Raw genomic sequence first — 16,703 nt, forward strand, 5'->3', positions numbered from 1 at the left:
ACTAAGTCCCATTGGAGCAACGTCACAACTGGAGTTCCCCAAGGCACAGTAATTGGACCATTATTATTTATTATATACATAAACGACATAGATATCGGCATAGACAGTAACATAAGTAAATTTGCTGATGACACTAAAATAGGAAGTGTTATTAAATCTGACGAGGACTCAGCAAAACTACAGGAAGATCTAAACAAATTTTTGAATGGGCTGAAAAATGGCAGATAAAATTCAGCGTGGACAATGTAAAATTACTACAGTATAGGAGATGTAAACAGGGAAACCAGATACCAGATGAACAACGATGCCATAGAGAAATCAGACTGCGAGAGAGATTTAGGAATAATGATAAGTAAGACATGGCCAAGCAAACAATGTGTTTTTGCTGGCTAACAAAGGCTAATAAAGTGCTGGGTTCATACAAAAGGAGTGTTGATTACAAGACTAAGCGAGGTCATCCTAAAACTGTATCTTGCGCTTGTGAGACCACCTGGATTACGCAGTTCAGTTCTGGTCTGCCGTATTACAGAATGGATATAGAATCATTAGAAGAATTCAGAGGAGAATGACAAGACTAATCCGGGCATTAGGAACCTTGAGTATAGAGACAGGTTAAAGCATCTTGAATTTGCACTCCTTCGAGGCGTAGAGGCGAGGGCGACCTGATGAAGGTGTATAAAACAAATCAGGAGCTTAACAAAGGGACATTACAAAGGTACTCAAACACTATCAACCAGGAGCGAACTTCATTAACAATGGTTTTAGATTAGACAGAATTTAGATTTAGAGTGAAATAGGTAAACACTGCTTTGGAAACAGAGTACACATAAGAACATAAGAACAAAAGAATGAAGGAAACTGCAGCGGGCCTATTGGCCCATACTGGGCAGTCCCGTTTACACCCAACCCCTATTGCTCATATGAGCATCCAACCTATGTTTGAAGCAATTCAGCATATTCGAGTTAATGATGATATTTGGTAACTTGTTCCATTCATCCACTACTCTGTTTCCAAACCAGTGTTTACCTATTTCACGCCTAAATCTAAATTTGTCTAATTTAAAACCATTGTTACGAGTTCGCACCTGGTTGGATAATTTGAGTACCTTTGTAATGTCCCCTTTGTTTAGCCCTGTCTTCCACTTATACACCTCTATCAGGTCGCCCCTCGCTCTACGTCTCACGAGGGAGTGCAAATTAAGATGCTTTAACCTGTCTCTATACTCAAGGTTCCTAATGCCCGGGATTAGTCTTGTCATTCTCCTCTGAATTCTTTCCAAGGATTCTATATCCATTCTGTAGCCGTCAGAACTGAACTGCGTAATCCAGGGTGTGGTCTCACAAGAACTGAATACAGTTTAGGATGACCTCGCTAGTCTTGTAACTAACACTCCTTTGTATGAACCCAAGTACTTTATTAGCCTTGTTACGAGCAAATACGCTGAATAGCTTCAAACATAGTTTGGATGCTTATATGAGCAATAGGGGTTGGGTGTAAACGGGACTGCCCAGTATGGGCCAATAGGCCTGCTGCAGTTTCCTCCATTCTTATGTTCTTATGTTCTTATCTCAACTAAAGGTATCCATGCCGAGGGTATAGGAGGCCAGTGACCCGTGTAGGATCCCACCAGTGTTTTGGACAGAGTTTCAGGTAATACTTATGGACAGTTAGACAGAATAATTAAAGGAAGATGTTCACGTCGTCTATTTTCTGTCCTCAGGTGAGACGGACAGGGCTAATGAAGCCACACAAAAGAGCCCGTCCCTTCCGTATTTATCGGTGAGTGGTTCCTGACAGCTCTCTCTCTCTCTCTCTCTCTCTCTCTCTCACTCACAGTTATAATTCATTAGGTAGTTTACTCAACATGTCATTGGCTTTTAGAACGTGAGTTGGTTATGCAAATTACACAGAAGGATAATAAAGTTTAGTTCTTACTTTTGACATCTGGATTTGAGAGGATAGATGTAAATTGGTTCTTGCAGTGTAGTTAGGTAGTATTATGAGGCAATTTGGGTGATATTTCTTTAGACTGGTGTTGTGGGTGGTGGTGGTGGTGGTGGTGGTAGGTGGTGGTGTGGTAGTGGAATGGTTGTGGTTGCATCAATTGTGGTTGTAATGGTAGTAGTGGTGGTAGTGCTGAAGTGGGGAACAGTTGTTTTAACCTATTTATTCTTTCTCGTTTATATACCTTAATAGTTTACCCCCTACAGGGTTTAATTTCCCACCATCTTAGATAGTTTTCCTTGCACTAAGTCAGGATTCACTCTCACCTCAGCTAGTTTTTCCCCGCCAAGGTTAAAATTTCCCCCTCCACCTTAGCTAGTTTTCCCCTGCCACCACCCCCTCTACTACACAGGACTTCCATTTGCTGGTCAGGTTCAGCTCCTCTCTGCCTCCCGGTCGATGGTGGCAGGGAATTTTTGTTTTTTAGTCCATAGTTGTTTGTAAATATTAATATATGTATAAACAAGTAAAACAAAATGTCAGATAAAATAACTCGGTGAATGTTTTTGTTTTATGGACAGTACATTTATTTATTTTTGTTAATGTGTATTTGTTAGTCCTTTATTTATTTATCTATTTTTCATCGCTAACCTTAAAACCCTTTCCCAATTATGTTAAATTTTTATCTATATATTCAGTTTCCTTTTCGATCAAAGTTGATAATATAATTTTTTTTTTGTTTCTGAAATATTAATGTTGATATGGTGTTGTTATTTGGCCAATATTATACTTTTCTGAAGTTTTAAGATATCGTACTCAAAGGGTTAAGTTATCGTACTCAAGGGATTAAGTTATCGTACTCAAGGGGTTAAGTTATCGTACTCAAGGGGTTAAGTCATCGTACTCAAGGGGTTAAATTATTATCTTCTTTTTGTTCTTCTATTCTTTGTTGTTGCTGTTATTGTTGTTCTCGCCAGCCATCGGCAAGGAATGAAACCCGACAAGAAACCCTTACCTGTTTACCATAACCTGAAGCTAATGTATGTCTTATTTTATTGCCGCCAGGGGGTCAACGCCTTGCCCGGGAAACACCTGAGTCACGCCCACGACAACACCAGTAGGAGAGCCGCCCATGAAGAATACCCGACCCACGCCCACGACAACACCAGTAGGAAAGCTACCCACGAGGAATACCCGACCCACGACAACACCAGTAGGAGAGCCGCCCATGAAGAATACCCGACCCACGACAACACCAGTAGGAGAGCCGCCCATGAAGAATACCCGACCCACGACAACACCAGTAGGAGAGCCGCCCATGAGAGAAACACACCTATCGGGAACTTAATTAGTGAACACCTGGCAGCACGAGTAGTACCTGTACAACAGCTCCGTGACGAAATATATCGGAGATTTTACCAATGGTGGTGGAGTTATCTAGGGACAACTACCACCACTACCACCACTCCTACCACCTCTACCACCACTCCTACCACAACTACTAGTAACCCTCTACCACTTACCACCATCAACACTTCTACTATACGTAATTTACATAGCAATACAACCACCACAACTATGGGTGCTATTCCCGTGTCAACCACAGCAACCAAAATCACCAACATCACCAACTTCCTATCTCCTACTCTCTGTGGTGTGAGTGGGCGTATCGTGGGCGGCGCGGAGGTTGGTATGGGCGTGTGGCCATGGGTAGTGTCGATCTTGAGCAGTAACGGTGTGCCCTTCTGTGCCGGGAGCCTTGTATCTCACCGCCATGTTCTCACCGCTGCTCACTGTATCACTGGGTGAGTCACTGTATCGCTGAATGAGTCACTGTATCGCTGGATGAGTCACTGTATCGCTGGGTGAGTTACTGTATCGCTGAGTGAGTCACTGTATCGCTGGGTGAGTCACTGTATCGCTGGGTGAGTCACTGTATCGCTGAGTGAGTCACTGTATCGCTGGGTGAGTCACTGTATGGCTGAGTAAGTCACTGTATCGCTGGGTGAGTTACTGTATCGCTGAGTGAGTCACTGTATGGCTGGGTGAGTCACTGTATCGCTGGGTGAGTCACTGTATCAATGAGTGAGTCACTGTATGGCTGAGTAAGTCACTGTATCGCTGGGTGAGTTACTGTATCGCTGGGTGAGTTACTGTATCGCTGAGTGAGTCACTGTATGAGTCGCTGTGAGTCGCTGGGTATCGCTGAGTACTGTATCGCTGCGAGTTACTGTACTGTATCGCTGAGTGAGTCACTGTATCGCTGAGTAAGTCACTGTATTGCTGGGTGAGTTACTGTATCGCTGAGTGAGTCACTGTATGGCTGGGTGAGTCACTGTATGGCTGAGTGAGTCACTGTATCGCTGATTGAGTTACTGTATCGCTGTGAGTTACTGTATCGCTGAGTAAGTCACTGTATCGCTGGGTGAGTTACTGTACTGCTGTATCGCTAGTAAGTCACTGTATCGCTGTAAATCGTTACTGTATCGCTGGGTGAGTTACTGCATCGCTGGGAGTACTGTATGGCTGAGTCACTGTATCGCTGTCAGTATCGGGTGAGTCACTGTATGGCTGGGTGAGGACTGTATCGCTGGGTGAGTCACTGTATCGCTGGGTGAGTCACTGTATCGCTGGGTGAGTCACTGTATCGCTGAGGAGTCATATCGCTGGGTGAGTTACTGTATCGCTGGGTGAGTCACTGTATCGCTGAGTAAGTCTGGTTTATGTTAGGCTAGGGTGTGTATGTGTGTGTGTGTGTGTGTGTTGTTGTTGTTGTTGTTGTGGAAGGGAAACAGGGGGGGGGGGAAACACCACAGCAGAATACATCAGTCATGCCTGTGAAAGAAAACGAATCACTAGGCATGAAGGGGAAACTTGCATTTTTCTCTGGGTTGCCTACCAGCTCACACCACAGGGGAACACGATGGCGAGAAAGATGGGGGAAACAAATGACATACGAATAGAAATATATAAAATACAAAGGAAAATGGGTATAGAAAATAGGATAAAGAAAGGATTAAGAAGAAGTAGAAATAATTTAGAGAAGAGAAAATATGGTGTTTAAAGAAGTAAAATGAATAGATAAAGAAAAAATCAATGACAAGAGAGATAGAGAGAGTAATCAAAACAGAGAGAGAGTAAGAGAGAGAGAGTTACCAAGACAGAAAGAGAGAGTAAGAGAGAGAGAGAGAGTAATAACTATTCTAAGATGGCGTCGTGTTTCCAAGAGCCTTCTCCTATTCTGGTAAAAAAAAATAGACTAGCCTTTGTTTTGGTTGGTTGGTCGTAGCTGTGTCTGTATAGAGAATTTTCAATGTGTATGTACGTATATATGTCTGTATGTATCTATGTATGTATGTATTATTTTTCAGTCTATCTATGTATTCATGAACTAATACATGTTTCCCTCTACACAAAAAAAAAAAACAGAGAAAACCAGACAATGAGATTCCCGTTGTGGGTGGCCGTGGGAGAACACCGCAACCACAATCTCCATCAGAACCGCACCCGCACCGTAGGAGTCACCCACGCCCTCTACCACGCCAACTTCAGTACTCACGCCAAGTTCGACAGTGACATAAGCGTGCTGGTTCTAACTAAACAATTTGACCCCGAGTTGAGAATCATACCAGCTTGTCTTCCTAACCCGGGTAAACTTGTTTCTTCACGAGTAATATTATCTCTCTCTCTCTCTCTCTCTCTCTCTCTCTGGTAATATTGTCCCTCCCTCACACAAGCAATACTCTCCGTCACCTCACCCCCTCACCACCTTCCCCCCTCACCACCAAATCACCTCCAGTCAATTACTAATATCACCTGCCCCTTACCTGTTGAATTCTGTTCCCTCCCACAGGATACACTGTGGCAGGGTCAGTAGCTAAGGTGCTCGGCTGGGGCGCCACTAAGGAGAGTGGATCCATCAGTCAGGTCCTACAGGAGGTCGAGATACCCATCCTACCCCCTCAGCCCTGTAAGAAGTCCTACCCTATCACCTACCTGGAGGAGAAGATGATATGTGCTGGTCACCTGAAGGGGGGTGTCGACGCCTGCCAGGTGAGTAGATAGATAGATAGATAGATAGATAGATAGATAGATAGATAGATAGATAGATGGATAGATAGATAGATAGATAGATGGATATTTAGATAGATGGATAGATAGATAGATGGATAGATAGATAGACAGAGTGCTGTAACCCACAATACACAGCTCAAGTATAGCACTGTGTTGTCCCCTCAGGGTGACTCTGGCGGGCCCCTGACTCACCAGCAGCATCCTGACGCGCCCTGGACGGTGGTGGGCGTGGTGAGTTTCGGGCGTGGGTGTGGGCGGCCTGCTTCCCCGGGCGTGTACACCAAGATCACCACTTTCCTCCCATGGCTGACTGAAGTGATGACTCTCTATCCCTAATTAACACCACACCCTGGGTCACCACCACACCCTGGGTCACCACCACCACACCCTGGGTCACCACCACACCCTGGGTCACCACCACACCCTGGGTCACCACCACCACACCCTGGGTCACCACCACCACACCCTGGGTCACCACCACCACACCCTGGGTTACCACACACCTGGGTCACCACCGCCACACCCTGGGTCACCACCACCACACCCTGGGTCACCACCACCATACCCTGGGTCACCACCACCACACCCTGGGTCACCACCACCATACCTGGGTCACCACTCCACTGGGTCACCACCACACCCTGGGTCCACCACCACACCCTGGGTCACCACCACCACACCCTGGGTCACCACCACACCCTGGGTCACCACCACCACACCCTGGGTCACCACCACCACACCCTGGGTCACCACCACCACACCCTGGGTCACCACCACATCCTCACTAAATACCTGTAATAAACATATACCTGTAAACTAAGTGGAATTTTTTTATCCTAATTCTCTATTTACGTTCGCTTATGTATAGTACGTGTTCATGTGTATGTATATATGTATGTATGTATGTATGTATGTATGTATGTACGGTCACCAAAAAAATCTACAATATAGGCAAATTCCATTACGCCATTTGCCTCTGTCTACCCAGCAGTAATTGGGAACCTGGATATTAATCGATTTGTTGATTGTGTTCCGGGGGTAATGGTTAGCCAGTGCAGTTGGTGAGTTGTCCGGTCTTCCTGGGTTATACCTTGACGTTGTGTTGGTGACAGCTTCTACACCTACCAACAAATTCACGCCTAGGTGGCCTTAATACGCTACAGTACCTTCAATAATGGCGTATAATGGCGTTAGCTTGAACACAAAGGTCAACTGTTGTTGTTGTTGTTGTCTGAAGTTACATTATTTCATCCACTTTGTCGGTAAATAATGATGTCTTTATATATCCTTCCCGGAAATGGGAGAAATGATTGATTGTTATAATTTTATCTGGCGTAGGGGAAACAGACAGGCAGGCAGACAGACAGACAGACAGATAGATAGATAGACAGACAGATAGATAGATAGATAGATAGACAGATAGATAAAACAGTTCTTACAGTAATGTTTGTTTTATTACTTTACTACTTTATTTACCTATCTTATAATTCAGGTGTACTAAGTTCTCTCTCTGTAAGTAAATGACAACCTATTTGCCTCGTTAGCTATGCATTAACTACGCTTCCTTGGCAGTTTTGTCAGACCAGAAAATGGAGCGAAAATAGTTGTTTTGGTCGCATGAGTTTCGGGTCTGGTGAAGTGATTCTGCTCTGAGCCGTCTTGAGGTAGATGGCGCTGCGAGGTCTCACGAATTTCCCAAGGAATTGGCGGTTCTGGTTATTCACGTCTCATGAATCTTTGAAATCGGTTGTTGAAATGATTCTTTGTCTTACACTTCAACAATAAATAAATAAGGACATTGATTCCTTATTAATCGAAGGAGTTCTTGATTCAGGTGTGTCCTTAATGAATCCTACGAACCCAAGGACTCGCTAATCCACGTGGGTCGTAGGTTAATGAAGCTCCCGGAGTCGAAAGTCTATGGGTTCGAAACCAGGACGTGTAAGGAAGCGAGTTGAGGTGGGAAGGTGAAGAGAATGGTCGACCCTCAGTGTGTGTGCGTCAAGATGGTGGGATATAACTCGCAGTTGGCGGCTCTGCTACTGATGGTGGTCAGGGTGGTGATGGCCTCTACTGACGGAGGTAAGTTAGTTTGTTACTTAGGGTTCCTGCTGGTGACTAGTTAGTAATTGTTTTATGTTTAACCTCGTGATAACTGTGCCGTTCTTCTAGAGTACAATTGACCCAGATGATGCTTTTAAACCCTCTAGTATGATGCCATGATCTTTTAAGTATAATGACTTTCAATGAAGATCTTTTTAAACCATGACCTCGTTCCTGGGGAGTTAAACCCATAGTACAGGAGACTCGGAAGTTGTTTAATCGGTTTTTACAGATCTATGATATTGTCGACTTTATTTACTAAGTTATCTTTCCATTAGTGGAGACCTTTACGCAGTCAGGAATATGTCCCCAGCACCCGGAATATTGTTGTCCTCATTGTGTGCGTCAAAAAATAGTGTTGTCTGATACTAAGGCGGAAGTAATTAGCAGTTGGACTTGAACAGAACTTGGTGATACTCTATTTCCAGACTATGAAGAGGTTCACTGGAGCTTATTGACACGGTAAACTAGTTAAGCTCTCGGCTCCTCCTAGATCTAAAGTTCCTCTCCATAAGGGTCAAACTCTACCTCCTGCTTCACTTAATTAAACCCCCTTATAATAGTAACTCTTTGAAGTCATTCGTATGATTCAGATATATTAAACTAACGTACTATCATTTATGACTATTGTACAGTCGTGGTTAAAAAGTTTGTGTTGAAAATGAATCCCGTGAATGAGTCTCTCTTTAAACTTGCTTACCCCGAGTGTTTTCTGGTGTGGGTAGGGTGTTTTATTTCCTTTGGGGGGGTCTATACTGCTTCATTGTGGGAGGAATTAAACTTTTGACCCCGACTATCCTTCACTTCACATTATTTCCAATGAGTTATGTGGTGTGGTACTATTATTTCCAGTGAGTTGTAGTGTGTGTGGTACTATTTCCTACCAAAATGCAAGAAACTGGTATATAGACACCATGTTTGTCCCATATTGATCGTTAATAAAACCACCAGTGTTACAATAGTGACCTTCCACGTTCTTTCTTAGTTGGAGTGTTGGCAGGTTGGGCGCGAGAATCCTATAAAATCATTTTTGTTTCAGATGGTCCTCCTGCAGCTGACCAGGGAACGATGATCACCAGCACTACCCCCGAACCTGTCCCCGTTCCCGAACCTGTCCCCGTCCCCGAACCTGTCCCCGTCCCCGAACCTGTCCCCGAACCTGTCCCCGTCCCCGAACCTGTCCCCGAACCTGTCCTCGAGCCTGTCCCTGAATTCGGCCCTGAGGTAGGTCCTGCCAATTTGATCTTTTAAATATTGATTATTTTTAGCAATGAATATTTTAAGGAAATGTGAACTAAACTTTTAATTTCTTTAGACCTCCGAGCCTCCTCACCCGTCCATAGGGTGGGGGAACGAAACCTATCCAAAGAGCGAGCATGGACAAGGGTCAGATTTGCCGCTTCAAGAGGACGACTTGGAACACAGTACTAGTGAGAATCCAATCGAGGACGATTTTGAACATGACCTGGAGGTCGTGATACTGGAAGTAGTTCAGGGAGACGTAAATTACCTGCCGGTCTACGATCATAGAGTTCATTCTACCACGGAGGGCTGCGGCGACGGAGACTTGACCCAGGATGATCGATACTCGACTGATGTGCCAATGGAGGGCGAATTAAGACGCACTGAGGACCTTCCACTTAACGATGGAGGAAATGTAACTTTCCAGAGCGCCCACGAGGATGTCCTCCCGCCACCAGAGAAGTCTACCACCACCCCGCCCGTGACGGTGTGCGGGAAGGGCGGCCGGATCGTAGGCGGGACACAGGCAGGAGTGGGATCATGGCCGTGGGCGGTGATAATAAAGGACAACGTGGGCGTGCACTACTGCGGTGGAACCCTCATCTCCTGGCGCCACGTCCTCACCGCCGCCCACTGCATCACTGGGTAAGTCCCGCTCTTGATATCTTGTTCTCTTAAAGCCAAGAATAGTTTAAATTAACGGAGATGTGTTCAAAGCTCTGGATCTAAATCCGTCCTGAACAATAGGAACATAATTCATATTTACCATGAATAATTCTCGTGTCATGTTCTTCCATTCTCACTGGCATCAAATATTTTATTTCGCAAGCACTAACCGAAAAATCTGAAATAACCCCGAGCCGCTCTTGAGAAGACTAGTCCTTCTACATCAGAGCAGAGCCTTGGGTAAACTCTCAATTTAACGTTTGCCTTCAGGTCTTGAATATATAAAACTTGGCCCACGACATGAGCACCTTTAGGGAAAGATTTCTGAAATAACTACTTGAAGGCGTTTTCCGTGATTGATAGTAATGGTCTATTGAATATTTTTACTGCAGATGCTAATGTACCGGACTGAATTATTTAGTGTAGTAAATGGTCCTTTTCCAAGTCGAGGGAGTGTATAAAGTCTTGCAGGAAGTAAAGTCCAAGCTTGCTGTTTGGGTGTACAAACGTCCAGCTTGGCTCTAATTTTCATTTAAAATTTGACTTGACTGGATTTAGTTTAGATGCAAATTTTAAGCGGGTGGTTCGGAGGAAAGGCCAGGGGAGGAGTTCAGACACCCTTATTGTGACGTCTTCCCTCAGTCCATCGCTGGTTAACCGGTATCCCGTGACGGTGACAGTAGGGGACCACGACCTCCTGGACACTACAGAGAGCGTGTCACAGACCATAGGGGTGTCACAGGCACTCCATCACAACCAGTACGCTGAAGGCTCCAGCTACAACAACGATATCGGTATAATGGTGTTGGTACGTCCAGTCACCCAGGCACCCAACATCCTACCTGCCTGCCTCCCATCCCCAGGTGTGTGGTGTTTCTTGGTTTTGAATGCGTGAGAAATGTGATGGAAATGTTTTGTGCTTTTGATTTTGTATATTGGGCTGGAAATAAAAAAAAAAATGCGCTGCAACTCTCTTTAGTCTCTGGCTGGAACTTTATCTTCACGTCTAAACTCTTGGCTCTTGCAGACTTTTCACCAGACGGGAAGACGGTGACTGTGGTAGGATGGGGCGCCACGATGGAGGGAGGACCCACCACTAATGTGATCAGAGAGGTGTCCGTGCAGGTGTTGTCCCACGCCTCCTGCCAGGTACCTTACCCCACTACCTACAAGTCTGACAGGATGATCTGTGCTGGTACCACTACTGGAGAGAAGGACGCCTGCCAGGTACTAGTCTAAACAGTGATAAAGAGCATAGTAATTCTGAGTAGGTGTTAAGAGCATTACGCAAGACTAGGACACCTTATCAGAAGGTGTTCAAGGAATACCTCTTATTGACTGGATCATTTCTCTCTACCAGGGTGACTCAGGCGGGCCGATGGTTCACAGGAGCCAGGAGACGGCTGGTGATATTCACTGGACGGTGGTGGGCGTCGTCAGCTACGGTTCCGGGTGTGCGAGACAGGGCTACCCGGGCGTCTACACCAAGGTATCCCACTACCTGGACCTCATCGGCTCCGTCATGCTGACCTACCCTTAGTTATATACGGGTTCTTAATTATGAGCAGATCTCTATAATTCTATGTAATTAGGTAATTCTCCTGCTTATTATACCTTTTAACCTAATTAGTTATTTTAAGTAACATTGTATAAATTACCTTCCTAACCATCCACAAAGCTTAAAGTTGTTTGCCGTGTTGGTGGAGTTAAGAGGAAATATGTTTTAAGTTATATTAGTAAGAACGGATGATATTTGTATTTAAACCGGCCTGTGAAGAACCAAGTTACAAATGGTTCTACGGGCCGGTTCTGTGAGTTTAAATTAATAGAAACTGTACACTATTGTTAGGTAGTATTTACTCTAACCTTTTATAACTCTAACGTCGGTACTTTATAAGGTAGGCACGAAGATTAATTCATATGGCCTAGTGTCACCCTGATGGATCGATCTTAGTGTCACCCTGATGGAAGAATCTTGGTGTTTCCTTTGGTACTGAAATGGCAGGTTCTGTTGACTCTGCCATTACTAGACTCATTCTCTCCTGTGTGGGAAACCTTATTAATTATATAAATGTTTTTTCTTTAATTTCATGTTGTTCAGTTTTTAAGATTAAATAGTTAAAATCTTCAGCACCTTTTTGAACTTCTTAATTAACCTGACGGGGGAGGGGGTCACTTTTCATTTGTACAATATGCTTCAGGACCTTCATTGTACTTTATTATTATTGTTAAGGATGAATACTATAATTAGACCTGGTTGTGGGAACATAATTAGAACAGTTTTTGAAGTTTTACATTTATGGTTAATTTTTCTTAAGTGAAAACGGTGTCTAATATAAATAACCACGGCGCCAAATATGCTTTAAAATAACTTCTAAATTAAATAATTACACTGGAGAAACCACATTGACAGGACCCACGAATCAAAAACACCCATCATGATTCCCTGAAACTTAAGCCACAGTATACGGGGGTGATTGTCCTGTTCAGTGCTGTTGCCTTACTCTCGTGGCTCTGGAGTGGCCTTGAGTCTTGGACGAGAAATAACCAACATTTTGTAGCATTGTCTCCATTATACACCTCCCTACTTGACACGTTATTAACTTTTGTAGTTGTCATTCAACCCTTGGCTTCCTGCCCACCACACTCCACCCAGCTGCCTGCCCACCCCACTCCACCCAGCTGCCTGCCCACTCCACCCCGCCGCCCTTGATCAACCACCCCCTTTTTATACGGATTGGCGACTTGTGTTAACCGCCCACCTGTTTGAAGTAGACAAAGACTAGTTATGTTGGTTACGACAGACCTTGGTAATGGTGGTCAGATTAACCCCCCATGCATGAGTTACGATCTATTGAATATACTCCACTATCTCTATGGAGCACTTGGAACTCTGACGCGGCTGAAGGATAATAAATATTCTTGAATGTGTCGCAGTGGGGGTTGAAGAAGATACTCGATTGTTTCCGCTGGTCACTCCATGATTTCCGTCTGTTCATGAGCAGCCATTTGTCGAGGACACTAAGCTTGTAGTTTTGCCAGTAGTCGGATAAAAATATATTGCATTTCAACAAGCGAATGTTTACTATAATGTACGGGGCAAACACATGTGAAGGCTTTCTTGACCACGCAATATAAAGACCGTGTAAACAGTAGGTCATTGTGCGTTCAGCTCCATTTAACAAAATTCCCTTCCTCGGACAAAGGAAGACGGAAATTGGACTGTTTGACGCAGCCAAAATATTATTGAATCTTTTAAGAACTAGTAACCGACCTGACTCGGAATGTCAGTCGCAGGTTTTTTACCGTAACTAAAAAAAAAATTCCCGGGTGTTTCGACGCCATTTCGGCTTCCAATTGGTTGTTAAGTGATACAAGTTCTCACATCTGCCGGTAGGTGGTGTAAGATGAAACTTACGATCTACTGAGACTGCATCTTCGTGTTGTAGGTTAAGTGACGCTGTCTGACGTCAACAGACGGCAGGAAAAATGAATGTACGACTCCTGGAGACAAAGCTGACGAGAGCTGCTGATGCACGAGGCACGAGGAGGAGGGACAGTGGGTGAGCACGGTGTAGGAGTGTGAGGAGGTGCGGTGGAGAGGCAGCAGGTGAGGAGGGAGGAAACTTCTGTGAGGGGTGGTCTCTACACATCTGCTCCGGGATAACGCGGTTAAGATGGACTCTCACCCTGGCAAGTCACCAGCAGGGGTACAGATCACAGGTGTGCCTGCACTCAGCAGGGTAAGGTCACCAGGCCTCAGCAGGGTCACCAGGTGCCTCAGCAGGGGCTCACCAGCCCCAGCAGGTACAGGTGCCCCAGCTTGGGGTGTGCCCAGCAGGGGTCACAGGCCCCCAGTCACCAGGTGTGCCCCAGCAGGGGTACAGCACCAGGTCAGCAGGGTGGCAGGGTCACCAGCTGCCTCAGGGGCACAGGGTCACCAGCTGCCCAGCAGCAGGGTCAGCAAGGGGCAGGGTTCACCAGGTGTGCCTCAGCAGGGCACAGGGTCACCAGCTGCCCCAGCAGGGGCACAGGGTGTGCCTCAGCAGGGGTCACCAGCTACAGGGTCACCAGCAGGCAGGGTCACAGGTGCCTTAGCAGGGGCAGGGTCACCAGCAGCAGGGGCACAGGGTCACCAGGTGTGCCTCAGCAGGGGCAGGGTCACCAGCTGCCTCAGCAGGGGTACCAGGTGTGCCCAGGTGTGGGTACAGGTCAGCAGGGTACAGGGTCACCAGGTGTACCTCAGGGCAGCCAGGGTACAGGGTCACCAGGTGTGCCTCAGCAGGGGGGTCACCAGCTGCCTCACACAGGGTGTGCCTAGCAGGGGTACAGGCCCACCAGCCGGCCTCACAGCAGGGTCACCAGCTGCCCCAGCAGGGGTACAGGGTCACCAGGTGCCCCAGCAGGGGTCAGGGTACAGGGTCACCCAGGTGCTGCCTCAGCAGGTACAGGGCCTGCCCTCAGCAGGGGTGTGCCTTTAGCAGGGGTCACAGGGGCACCCAGCTCACCAGCCCCAGCAGGGCACAGGGTCACCAGGTGTGCCTCAGCAGGGGCACAGGGTCACCAGCTCAGTACAGGGGCCTCCCCAGCCTCAGCAGGGCACAGGGTCACCAGGGTGCCCCCAGCAGGGGCAGGGTCACTGGTGCCCCCAGCAGGGCACAGGGTCAGCAGCAGGGGTACAGGGTCAGCACAGGCCTCAGCAGGGGCTCACCAGCTGCCCCCAGCAGGGGTACAGCCCAGGGGGTCACCAGGTGCCAGGTTGCCCCAGCAGGGGTACAGGGTCACCAGGTGTGCCCCAGCAGGGGTACAGGGTCACAGGGTCACCAGCTCTCAGCAGCAGGGTCACCAGGTGTGCCTCAGCAGGGGTACACAGGGTCACCAGGTGCCTCCCAGCAGGGTACAGGGTTACCAGGTGTGCTTCAGCAGGGTACAGGGTCACCAGGTGTGCCTCATAGGGTACATGGACAGGAAGGAAGTTAAAGGTTAGAAGTACAGTAGATAAACAGATCAATAAATAATCGAATGGCTGTAGACATAGATACATTATTGTGTACCTGCAGGAGTCCATGGTGTGAGGACCCCGGTGCATAGTGTTCAACCCATGTTTGGCGTCTCGCACGAGTTTTACTGACGAACAATCTTGAGTCAGCGTCCAACTGAATGTTGAATGAACACTCCAACATACAAGAGAACCTCTTTCTGGGGCTCGAACCCACTAGTACTTGGGCAAAAACCCAGGACCCGACGAGGAGTTCTTTCAGTTACAAGGATACGCGAGGTAAGGGCAAATTAACTTTAACCAACCCGGAGGGAAGGAAGCCATCTTGGGAGGGGGGTGTGGATGAGGGGAGAAAGGAAACTCGTGATGAAATATAAGTTGTGTAAATTTTAGCTCGTTGATTCAGGAGAGACTTCTGTTGTACCACAAATTCCAATAGTGTTGACTTTGGGTGGGGGGGGGGGTGGTTATCACGTCAGGCCGCCCACACTGTACACTCGGGGTTGTTTTTAAGGCCAACACGACGCCCAGATATCTTCCGGGAGACACAATCAAGAAACGCAAGTAGTGTTATTTTTGTATTTATTTATTTATTTTTTTACTTTTTGGACTCTTTATCATCGTTTCATACAGCATACTACTTGGCGAGTGTTGTTAAATGCTCAATGTAACGTTCAAATTCTTCTGGTGCGTCGTGTCTCGGTTAAGATCGTTAAAGAGGCTTTATTTCGTCTTAATGTAATATTGGCACATAAGTACTACTCACTTGTCCGGTTACTGGGTCATGTGACGTGAGGGAAGCGTGACACTATTGACATTATTTTCCTGAATTAGTCAGGTCATGTGAGGTCAAGCTTCAGGGGTTCAGGACGATGCAGATTTTAGCACTCGTTAGAGGAGCGTGTTAGAACGCCTGTAACTACCATAACCACCACATGATAGTTCTTTTATTATTTTTTTATTTTTTATTAATTTTATTATTATTGTTATTATTATTATTGATATTTTCCCGCCCCACCAGGCCTCGATGTGGGTCATTATAAAGTGACCTGTGCCCGGGTAAGCTAATGCCCGTTAAAAAAAAAACCTAACCTAACCAAACCTAACCTAACCCAGTGAGTTTTTGTCCGTGCACCAACAGTAACACTGAGATAGTGGTGAATGGCAGACGAATGATCATATCTTGTCCGTCACAGAGACCCTTTCTGGTGGGGAAATTGTGAAGTCATACACAGTGAAAAGGAGAATACCCCCCCCCCCTCCCCCTCAAGATTACTTCCATTTGTGCGGTGGCGAAGTGGATATCATACTCTACTGATGGTCCATTGGTCGCAAGATCGAATCCCCATTGTTGGAGTACAGCACGTGTGGGTGACGCAACAGGAGGTAGTATACATATATCCTCACCTACTTATATATACACCTGTATATACCCGTATTTACCTGCATTCTGCCTACCTGTGTGTTGATATGTGACGTCACCCCACCCCCTCCCCTCCGCCTTGGCTGACCCCCTTAAAGTGACTCGTCGTGATGGTCCATGGTGTAACTCATTTAGTCTAATTTGAGTACTGGTCACACTGAGTACACCGTCATGAGTACCTCCCTACGTCATGACCTGATTAGCGCAGGTGATTCAATTTATTAATGCACACCTAAGTGCAGGTCGTAAAG

At 46.3% G+C, this 16,703-nt stretch overlaps 3 protein-coding genes across 3 annotated transcripts; all 3 read left to right on the plus strand.

The window, feature by feature from the left end:
• The first annotated feature begins 3,421 nt into the window (after positions 1-3,421).
• Positions 3,422-6,355, plus strand: LOC121864695 (trypsin-1-like). Its single transcript, XM_042363853.1, has 4 exons — positions 3,422-3,750; positions 5,375-5,595; positions 5,799-5,998; positions 6,185-6,355. The coding sequence occupies exons 1-4, from the start codon at positions 3,524-3,526 to the stop codon at positions 6,353-6,355; spliced, it is 819 nt and encodes a 272-aa protein (XP_042219787.1). The 5' UTR covers positions 3,422-3,523.
• A 2,812-nt stretch (positions 6,356-9,167) lies between these two features.
• On the plus strand, positions 9,168-12,173 carry LOC121864713 (trypsin-1-like). Its single transcript, XM_042363871.1, has 5 exons — positions 9,168-9,346; positions 9,438-10,009; positions 10,673-10,893; positions 11,058-11,257; positions 11,391-12,173. The coding sequence occupies exons 1-5, from the start codon at positions 9,191-9,193 to the stop codon at positions 11,568-11,570; spliced, it is 1,329 nt and encodes a 442-aa protein (XP_042219805.1). The 5' UTR covers positions 9,168-9,190; the 3' UTR covers positions 11,571-12,173.
• Positions 12,174-13,707: 1,534 nt separating this feature from the next.
• LOC121864696 (elastin-like) lies at positions 13,708-15,010 on the plus strand. Its single transcript, XM_042363854.1, has 2 exons — positions 13,708-14,444; positions 14,581-15,010. Exons 1-2 carry the CDS (start codon positions 13,708-13,710, stop codon positions 15,008-15,010), a joined length of 1,167 nt encoding a protein of 388 aa, XP_042219788.1.
• Positions 15,011-16,703: the final 1,693 nt, after the last annotated feature.

The sequence above is a fragment of the Homarus americanus genome, unplaced genomic scaffold, assembly GCF_018991925.1.
Source record: "Homarus americanus isolate GMGI-L3 unplaced genomic scaffold, GMGI_Hamer_2.0 scaffold57965, whole genome shotgun sequence".
NCBI lineage: Eukaryota > Metazoa > Arthropoda > Malacostraca > Decapoda > Nephropidae > Homarus > Homarus americanus.